Raw genomic sequence first — 9,729 nt, 5'->3', positions numbered from 1 at the left:
TATAAAAGTTTAAAGAAGAAGAGACGCTACATGAATGGCTGATGAACTCTGAGAAATAATAATAATGGGCCGAGAGAGATAAGAAAAAGGTTAGAGCGCGTGTGCATCATATGAGAGTCCTAGCGATATAAGACGAAAGGGAAAGTTGTTTCCCTTCCAAAGATTTCGTCGTGTAATACGAGAGCCCACCAGCAACTTGGATGGAAATTTTTATCCTAAATAAAAAAATAAAATAAACTTACGGGAGACATTGGAACGCACTTTCCCAACCCCAAGATTAAACCCGCTGATACGAAAATTCAATTCCGTTTAGTTGACAAATTCTTTTATCTTTTTCATTCCCAAAAATAAAGGTGGTTGATCTCAAATACAAAAAAATGAATTAACAAGTTATATGAATTGATTCCATCCATCATTATTCACACCTGCACTGAGCTGGCACTTCATTTTTCTTTTAATTTTTAAAAATAGCTGGACAAATTTCGGTGCCCAAATAACGGCCGGCGTCCAGCGATGCGGTTACAGAGAAAAATTGCGGGAAGGAAAATGATTATTGCATAGATCGCCAGAGCGTGAAATCAGAGTATAGTCCCGGCGCCAGCAATGAACGGATCGTCAGACAAGTAACTCGGCCGCGTTGGGCAGCTCAGACGATGAAAGCGCACATCTTTTAACACTACGTACGTACGTGTTTAGATGTTACTGTATAGATGTGTGTGTTATAGACAAGTTTGGCGTGTGCACGCACGTGCTAACGGGATTTTTCTTCGCCCATTTCGCAAAGAGAGTCGGCGCCCAGCCGAAACGTAGTAATCTAATAATTCGTATATGTGTACTACTATACATAAGAACTTGATATTTTGATCGACAGATGTGAACTGGAAAGGGGAAAACGGCCATTTTGGTAACAAATGGGAAACCAACCCAAAAGAATAAAGTTGAATTGGGAATTTGAAAGGTGATTAGAAATCACTCAAGGCCTAAATTCGGCAGCTTTATTGGCCAGTGAGTGTAATCAACAGTCAAATGGTAATTTTGTTTTTTATCGTGAAAAAACAAGAAAACCAAACACGATTCGGCGTATTTAAAAAAAAGAAAATAACTGGGACCCCCCCTTTCAAATGGAACAAATTTCCAGTTTTTAATTTAATTTTTAAAATAAAAAAAAAAAGAAGAAAGTTGTAGGAAAATGGACGCCACCTATCCGTCAGGAGTGCAACTGACTGATTTGCACGAACGCCGGCCGCTGTGTCGTGACTGCGATAATAAAATAATGAAAGAGAAAAGAATAAGAAAAATGTCGTTACGGATTTTGTGTTCTGTGTAATACATCACAGGAGGATTCGCTGGAGGGGTCTGGCATTGAGCAACAAAAAAAAAACGAACCGAATTCTCCGGGAAAAAAATAAATAAAAGATATTTGGACGGTGCCAGAGGGCACACGGCGCATTCTTTGTCTTTTCTGAATGGATGAAATGGCGGATGGAAATCCCCCCCACCCCTCCATCACACAGAAGAAAAGAAAATAATAACTTTTGATTATAAAAATAGAAAAATCACGGAGATCAAATCGAGAGCTCTGGGCGATTTGAGCGCGTTCCGCTAATAATCTAATTAAATCGTTGAAATTTTTAAAAAGATAAAAAGAGAAAGAGGCGAATCAAAAGAAGTTAATGTGGGTATTAAAAATAAAAATATACGCGTCGCCCGCGCGTGAGCGTTTTGTCAATCCAAGAAATCAAAAACGGAACGACGGGTCTTTTGTTTGAATTCCGCGCCATATACGAATCACACACACGCCACGGTGGACGTGACGACCTTTCTCATCTTCTTCTTCTTCTATTTGATTTCAGATCACAACCAAATAAAGACATATGGACAATCAAAGAGAAAATGTCGAACCGGTTTCCGTCCTCCTAAATTCTACTGGGGTAAAAGTCGAGGCCGTTATACAACCGAAAATGTTTTTATTTCCATCACGAATTTGTTTGGTTTTTTTTTACCGATAATTAAGTTTTGATTGTGCTCCAATCACAATCTGATTATTGCAAATTGACACGAATATTCCCAGGCTTTCGATCCTTTCGTTTTCTTTCTTTTGATCTTTCCTCCGTGTTGTTGTTGTGGGTTGTGCGCCAAACATTTCGATGAGGCGATTCAGGTCGAGTCGCCCGTGGCATCACCAACATATTTTACTTATAGGCCTTGAGGGTTGTTGTTGTTGTTATGATTATTTTTCAGTCGACCTTATAGGGGGGGCCATGGACACCAGCTAGAGGCGGCTTACACACAAACATTGACGTGAAGGCGATTAACATTTTTTGTTGTGTTTTCTTCTAAAAAATTAACAATTCCCGCTATATATCCACACACACACGTCTACAAAAACATTCTCCCTTTTCTTTTACCAGCCCCAGCAGCCCCCGACCTTTTTCTATATAAGAATGAACACGTCCAACTGTTGAGGGCCCACTGCATCGTGAAAGCTCCAATCATCGACACAACTTGTAACTTTCTTCAGAGAATCTTCCCCAGGTGAAAAAAAGCAACAGCAAAAGGTAAAACACACGGGCTTGATTAGCTCATCACTTTCTCTCTAGATAGTCTCTATAGCTCACAGTTGATTTACGCTGCATTTAAATTTATGGAAATGGCGGGCGCAAGCCTCTCAATACAGGCGCGTGTAATCAGATTGAAATGTCACGATTGGGAAAAAATCAAGAAATCAAGAGGAAGATCTGGCGTACTACTACCTATCGGTCTAGCTAATATAAATCATCCCCCGACATAAGAAAAAGAAATCTCGTTTAGACCGACCTGATTGGCTTCGGCCCGGGTGGTCTCCACCAGCAGAACAACTCGAGACGTTAAAGGGGCGATCCTAACTCGGAGCATTTCTAATTTTTTGTTTTAAAAAAGGAGAAATGAAACAAGACAATTTATTGGGGTCTACTGGAATCCTCCGTAAGCAGCACACCGCCACACGAGTGGCTTTTTTAAATACCAGTTCAAATTAAAGCGCGCCGGGGCGAGTTCTTTTATTTTTTTTTAAATTCAAAATTGGTTTAAGGAAAATGAGCCTGACCAAAAGTTTAGTCAAATAATATTACCCAAGGAATTCAAGGCTAATAAAAAGCGCTTTTATTTTTAAAAATAGTAAATGATTAAAACATCTCAATCGTTTAGATTATTAGACAAAAGTCAACTGTCGGCTAATTTACGACGTTCATATCTCGGATTACCAGACACACCCGAACCCACCTGCGCACTCTTATATTATAAGAAATTCAAAAACGTTTGAATCCGGCGCCAATTATCGTCGAAAAAATAAAAATAATAAAATAAGAACCAAAATTCCTTGACGACCACAGATGGCGTTGAGATTCCAATCATTCTCGTCCTACCCGACAGGTGTGTCTAATTTCTTAAAATATAAAAATAGCGCAATCGTCGTATAGGCCTGACTGGCATATCGTCCATTCGACGCTCGACTAGACAGCTGATCGGCCAAGGTCAGAGCTTTATACTTTTCCTCCTTTTACTGGGTGTTGGACCGATGACAAGTCCCCACACAAAAGTGAAACCGACTCCTATACTAGTGTGTGGCTCGTGGCCAATCTTCTCGATAATCGCCTCATTCCGAAATAGATTCCACGCTTCTCCTTTTAAAAAGACGGTGTACATGTTACCCCGTTTGACGTCTTGTTTGTTTTCCTGTGCAAAAAAGAACACCGGCCCTTTTGTTGTGTATAGGGCCAGCATCCAGCAGTACAGAGGCTCTTGAGTCATCCAGACGGTCGACATAGCAGTCGACTGAGTCGTAAGTCAATTTCTGTCGAGTAAGGTTGATCTGTTTTTAGAAGCCCCAACCAACCAACTAGAAAAACATCTCATCACTGTAAATCAAGAAAAACTATTCCACCCACGCACAAAAAGGGGGGGAAGAACAAATTGTTGGGAGCACGCTCATCCGGTTTTTTCCTATCGTTCAGTTCAGTGAGACGGGCCACCAGATCGCCACCAGTCGTCCCATTATCAGGTGTTAAACATTTCTCAAAGTAGTACCGTTAATTAACTTATTGTAAAAAAATGAGTGGCCATCACACAATGTCGGGCAAGGATCGGCGTCAGTATTTCGTCTCGCACGTGACCACCTCCCACAAAGTACGGATCCTGCAATGGGCGTGATCGTTTTATCCATTTTTCTATCTTTAAAAATAAAAAAATAAGAAAATTTTTTTGTCGATAATTCAGAAATTCATTCCAAATTGGCAACGATTCGTTTTTCTTATTTTCTATTTTCTCTCTCAAAGAGTGTCGACTTTGCGGATTACGAGCCGCCGGCAATAATAGAAAGTCAGGTGGAAAAAGAAGAAGAAGGTGGAGTCCAGCCAAGTACGTCATCACCGCCAGCGAAACCTTGTGATCTCGACGACTCTGCAATCAACTGCGATCCCATCGGACCCGTGGCTCAGTCGCCGTTTTTCGCGGCTCAGAAGGTCAGCGGATTGAAATCGTCTCCTCCGGCGGCCCTCAAATCCATCATCAAATACCCCCAGCAACAACAACAACAACCGACTCCATCCGCCCTACCCGCTGAAATCCATCCGGAACCAGTGATTCAACACCAGCAGTCGATCGAATTTGAATTGATTCAACCGCCGACGGTTACGCAACTCGACTGCGAAGTCATTTTCACCAGTGAAAGGATCCAGCCGGAAGAGAAGGTAGCACCAAAAGCCTCCGCCACTGTTACCACCACGGCCAACATCGACATGTCGAGTGAAAGCAAAGAAAACCCAACGATCGCCATCAACGCTCATGGCGCCGACGCTTCGGATCTGTTCGATCCTTGGTGCGATCCCAAGAATCCCAGGATCGTCCAGTTCCAGGACATTAGCGCCGCCGCTTTCAAAATCAAGTCCGGCATCATGATGACCCCGTGCACCCGCTCCCATCTGTCCAGCATGACGGAAACGCAAATCTTTTTCAAAAAAGATTTCCTCCAATACACCGGCAGTTTCAAGGTAATTTCAAAATTTGAAATTCCCGCCAATAATTGTTTAAAAAAAAAACTTTCTTCTATTAAAAATTGGATTTAAAAAAGGAAAGGGGGGCCCGTTACACTCTGCTGATGCTGCCCGAAGTCAGTCAGAAACAAGGAGTGTGTACCGCTTCGGCCGGCAATCACGCCCTGGCTCTATCCTATCACGGCCAAGAGCTAGGTACGTACATCAATTATTTGAAATGAAAAGGAGAGTTTTTAGATTTTAAAAATTGGTTTTCGTCCCCCCGACAGGTATTCCGGTAACGGTCGTCATGCCTATCGTGGCGCCCATCATGAAAGTCCAATCTTGTCGCCAATTTGGCGCCAACATCATCATTCACGTGATACAATTTGAATTTTAAAAAAATGAGAATAACGAGGAAAAAATGGCTACAACATTCTTTTGGTGTTATTTTAGGGTCGTGATATTGGCGAGTCACGCGAGTTTGCCATGCGGCTGGCCAAGGAAAAGACCCTGACGTACATTAATGGCTATGACCACCCGCACATCATCGCCGGCCAAGGCACTATGGGACTCGAAATCGTCGAACAGGTTTGGAAACGCGGAGAATATAATAATCATTTTAGACTCTATAATCTACCTCACTTATTCCAACCCACACACGAACCCCCCGCCATTCAAGTTTTACCTCACCAAACCTATATTTTAATAAACTATAAATACACCACAGGTGAAGAACATTGATGCTGTGGTCGTACCGGTCGGTGGAGGCGGACTGATTGCCGGAGTGGCCCTAGCTGTCAAATCGCTTTACCCTCACATTCAAGGTAAAAATACCAAACCATAAAATTTTTCTCCTATCATTTTTTTTTTAAATGATATGCAATTTATCCACACACCGAACAAAATGACAGTTATTGGAGTTGAATCGGAGCGTTGCGCCAGTTTCAGCAGCGCATTGAAAATCGGCCAGCCCATTTACACGAAAGCCGAATCGACGCTGGCCGACGGTCTGGCCGTGCCCAGAGTTGGAATTAATTCTTTAGCGACGGCGGCTCCTCTGGTCGACAAGTGCGTCGTCGTCAAGGAAGAATACATTGCCATGGCTATCCTGAGGTGAATTTATTATTTTGAAAAAGTTAAAAAAAAATGAAATAGAAATTGATTGACGCGTTAGATTGGTGGAGATTGAAAAGGCTGTGGTCGAAGGAGCCGGAGCCTGCGGATTGGCGGCCATTTTGGCCGGATTGCTGCCGGAATTGAAAGGTAAACGAGTCGTCATTCCCTTGTGCGGCGGCAATATCGACACCACCGTTTTGGGTCGCTGTCTGGAGCGCGGTCTGGCCGTCGATGGCCGTCTGGTCAAATTTAGCGTCACTGTTTCCGATCGTCCCGGCGGCATTGCCGAACTCTGCCGATTGATGGCCAATCTCGGCGTCTCCATCAAGGACATTTTGCACGAGCGAGCCTGGCTCAAGAGCGACATCTTTAGCGTCGAGGTAAGAAAAAACGCGCGCGATTCGATCGGTTTAAAAATTGTTTCACATTTGAAAATCGCTCGGGTGTTGTTTTGACAGGTTCGAGTCATGTGCGAAACGAGGGATGTGGAACACGCTGTCGAACTGGAACGAGTCCTCAAAGAGCACTACAACAATGTCCATTTCGGCAAAATGGCCGATGCCCTTGGTGGCAGTGGACTGGCGGCCGAAGAGATTATGGACTCGCGTTCACCACTAATCTGAATGAAATCATCTTATACACCCACCCTAAAACGTCATAGATAAATGGAAAGAGAAACGGAACCTAGAATTTGTCTTGTTGCCTTGTCATAGTTTGGCTTAATGGCTACTGTTTACGATGGTTGAATTATTCATAACGGCGTCGGATTTCAATACACATCGTCGATACAAATAAACATGCTGGGAGAGAGAGAGAATGTTGAGCTTTTCCTACCGTTCACACAGTACTAGATTCATCTGGATCTTGGCGAATTCGGGTCGAGGTTGTTCTGTATTGTGACAGAAAAGAAAAACTGAATTAGAAATTCACAGCTAGTCGGCAAAGTAGTTGAGACGAATTTGTCATTGCAAAAACATATACCGTCCGTTTTTGCTGGAGGGGCAGTGGAAGGAAGTCATTTTCTTGGACGTCACTCTCACCACATAAAAGGCCGTTCCGGTGTCCTCGAGTCCCTTTCTAATGGAGCACGAGATTCCATTATTACCATATTGGAGATAATCGTTCGTAAAAAAATTTTCTACTACATATTCGTGTTGGCAAAAGCTTCATCTTTAACTGAGTGTGAGTTAACATTTTCACTACTGAGAGACTTCTCATTTTGGCAAATTTTTTATTTAAATGTTTTCCAGTTATATTTCAAAGCTCATAGATCGGGATCAATCTCCGACTCAAAATGTACACCTTCTTCTTCGTCCGACTCAAAATTTCCACCTTCTTCTTCCGTCCTTCTCCTTCCGACAGTCGGTGCCGACGGTCTAGGATCTGGCCGGTTAGAGATTTCACAATGCAGCCCCCTGCCTGTAAACGTGGGAGGATCAACGATACGTTCTCCTTCGTCGATAGCCAGTGAAACTCGACCGATTCTGCTAGGTCTCGGCGGAAGTGATGAACCACTATCATGAGATGCCTGTAGATAAAAAATGTGTTGGTGTAAATAAAACTTGGAAGAACAAAGATCAGAATTAGAACAATTATTATTACTACCAAGTCTGATTGGAGAGATGATGGGAAACTGTCGAGATTTTCTAGACTCTGCTCACTTGTAACCGGCTGCTGAGTAAAAGGAGTGTGTAGTGTTGAGAGATTATCTTCAGAGCTGGATTCTGCAACAGCAGGCCTACTCGATGCACCACTACGTGTTATCATTCCCAGTTCTTCACCCACTACCATGAAAACTCTTGTTGGTGCATGACTGACATTGACCTGGGAAGTGCTAGTTGGTTGTTCTGAATTGTAGAGCTGATCAAATATTGATCTCCCGTTGTAGAGAATCAAATCCGGACTAGAATCAATTTCATCGTAGTTCATGCTGTACTCAAAATCCAATAATGGATCCAAAATCTCAACCCTCTGTTCATCATATTCATGGTCAGATTTTATATTGTGAATGATAGAGCTGAAGGGTTGGACACAAAGTGGGCACACTGGCTTTACCTATGCAGATTTTTACAACATTGATTTGAATGAACACTAAAACAAACTTGAGATTGTTATTTTAGCACATGAATTACCTTGGACCATTGAAGTAAACAGCTGAAGCAAAATTCATGAAAACAGTTGTTGGGCAATGACCTGTCTTCACGCTCCCCTAGGCAAATGGTACATGGGTCAACATATGATTCAGGAGGGAATTGATAAAGTTGTCCAGAAATCCCTGTTCAAGAAATCTATATAATTATATACTTCTTTTCAGCAAATCAACAATTTTCGAAGGATTTTTATAAAACTGTACCTTCAGCCATTTTGAAAATTTGTCATGTGATTTTTATGAGGTTAAAAATCAGTTTGAGACTAACCTAAAATGAAAAAAATGACACAACCGGAAACAACAGATAAAGTTTACTTGAATTAAGTATCCTTCATAAAATTGGGATATAACACGTTAAAACTTAAAACGAAGATCCAGCTACAGCTAGTGTGAGGGATGGGTTATAAAAAAACAGTCTTTCTTCCAGAAAATCAAAACACATGTTACTGTGAGCGCGTGTTCCCAACGTTGCCATTATTTTCATTTTTCTAATAGCGTAGTTGCTAGCAACTACCTAGAGATATAGGGACAGTGGGGTTTTTCATGTGGGCTGTGGGGCGAGGGGTTGATGATCTTTGCAGGGATTTCCTCTTTTAGATGTGATGTGTGGTTAACTGGTTATTACCATTAAAGTTTTATTAGAGCAGAATAAAATTTTACTTTCAAGTGCGGTTTCTTACCTTCAAACTTTTCATGTTCAGTTTGTTCTTATTCCAGCCGAATTTTTTATTTTTCCGGTTATATTTATCCTAGCAGTCAGTATTCCTGTCTTTTAGCACTCATGCTTTTAGCGTATGCTACTCAATTTGAGCATTAATTTTTCTTAACGCAGGTCTTCCTCAATTCGTTGCAACTTTCACCTTATGATGACTACATCCCATGAGGTAGCTAAGGAAATTCAGATAATTTCAAAACGTAAATTAGAATGTTAATTTTTACACAGACTCACGCGGCCGCGCGGATAACTTACTTTCCGCAGCTTTTAAGTTTGGGTTTTGGCAACACGGCACCGTCTGCACGATCCAAACAACAATGGCTGCCGACATTAAACACGACCACGCGAGAGCTGGAGTATTTTCTATTTTGAAGACCTGGCCACCGGGGTAGTTAAAGAAAAAAGAAAATCTGCTGCAGTGATTTCTAGTTAAGTATGAGTGGTATAGAAGTTGAGTAAAACCTTAATAATGCTAAGAAAACGTAGGTGGTAAAACAAACAGGATACTTGTCAAATGGGTGCACAACAAAGTGATACTTGAATCAAGTGCCTGATTGTTTCTAGCATGGTTTACAGGTTCCAACGTCAATACCCCCCCCCCCTTTTTTAAATCAAATTTTCTTGTATTGTTGCATATGAACTTCTTTGTAGAATGTCATCCCTAAAACCCAGGAAGAATATTGCACGAGTGTTTGCCAATGATAGACCAGTAACTCGGTAAGAGTGGACCTTTTGTC

At 41.9% G+C, this 9,729-nt stretch overlaps 2 protein-coding genes across 4 annotated transcripts; one reads left to right on the top strand and one right to left on the bottom strand.

Annotated features, from left to right (window-relative positions):
* The first annotated feature begins 2,505 nt into the window (after positions 1–2,505).
* On the top strand, positions 2,506–6,924 carry LOC124314859 (L-threonine ammonia-lyase-like). Of its 2 annotated transcripts, none has more exons than XM_046780277.1 (9): positions 2,506–2,558; positions 4,314–5,027; positions 5,108–5,225; positions 5,300–5,388; positions 5,466–5,600; positions 5,740–5,836; positions 5,924–6,125; positions 6,187–6,508; positions 6,587–6,924. In XM_046780277.1, exons 2-9 carry the CDS (start codon positions 4,776–4,778, stop codon positions 6,749–6,751), a joined length of 1,380 nt encoding a protein of 459 aa, XP_046636233.1. In that variant the 5' UTR covers positions 2,506–2,558; positions 4,314–4,775; the 3' UTR covers positions 6,752–6,924. The 2 variants fall into 2 exon arrangements, with proteins under 2 accessions (XP_046636233.1, XP_046636225.1); XM_046780269.1 differs by lacking the exon at positions 2,506–2,558 and adding an exon at positions 3,485–4,164.
* A 421-nt stretch (positions 6,925–7,345) lies between these two features.
* On the bottom strand, positions 7,346–8,733 carry LOC124316199. Of its 2 annotated transcripts, none has more exons than XM_046782003.1 (4): positions 8,482–8,733; positions 8,261–8,403; positions 7,731–8,183; positions 7,346–7,656 (listed from the first exon to the last, which is right to left on the bottom strand). In XM_046782003.1, the coding sequence occupies exons 1-4, from the start codon at positions 8,489–8,491 to the stop codon at positions 7,393–7,395; spliced, it is 870 nt and encodes a 289-aa protein (XP_046637959.1). In that variant the 5' UTR covers positions 8,492–8,733; the 3' UTR covers positions 7,346–7,392. The 2 variants fall into 2 exon arrangements, with proteins under 2 accessions (XP_046637959.1, XP_046637968.1); XM_046782012.1 differs by having other exon boundaries at positions 7,734–8,183.
* Positions 8,734–9,729: the final 996 nt, after the last annotated feature.

Source organism: Daphnia pulicaria, chromosome 1 (assembly GCF_021234035.1).
Source record: "Daphnia pulicaria isolate SC F1-1A chromosome 1, SC_F0-13Bv2, whole genome shotgun sequence".
In the NCBI taxonomy this organism is placed as follows: Eukaryota; Metazoa; Arthropoda; class Branchiopoda; order Diplostraca; family Daphniidae; genus Daphnia; species Daphnia pulicaria.
Note: the sequence above shows the minus strand (reverse complement) of the source record. Positions and strands in the feature narration are given on the sequence as shown.

Coding starts and splice junctions, on each gene's coding strand:
- LOC124314859 (XM_046780269.1), top strand. CDS start 4,090: ATGAGTGGCCATCACACAATGTCGGGCAAGGATCGGCGTCAGTATTTC. Junction 4,165..4,313: donor ACGTGACCACCTCCCACAAA/GTACGGATCCTG, acceptor TCTCTCTCAAAG/AGTGTCGACTTTGCGGATTA. Junction 5,028..5,107: donor AATACACCGGCAGTTTCAAG/GTAATTTCAAAA, acceptor GATTTAAAAAAG/GAAAGGGGGGCCCGTTACAC.
- LOC124316199 (XM_046782003.1), bottom strand. Junction 8,184..8,260: donor GTTTACTTCAATGGTCCAAG/GTAATTCATGTG, acceptor AAATCTGCATAG/GTAAAGCCAGTGTGCCCACT. Junction 7,657..7,730: donor CTCTCCAATCAGACTTGGTA/GTAATAATAATT, acceptor TTTTATCTACAG/GCATCTCATGATAGTGGTTC.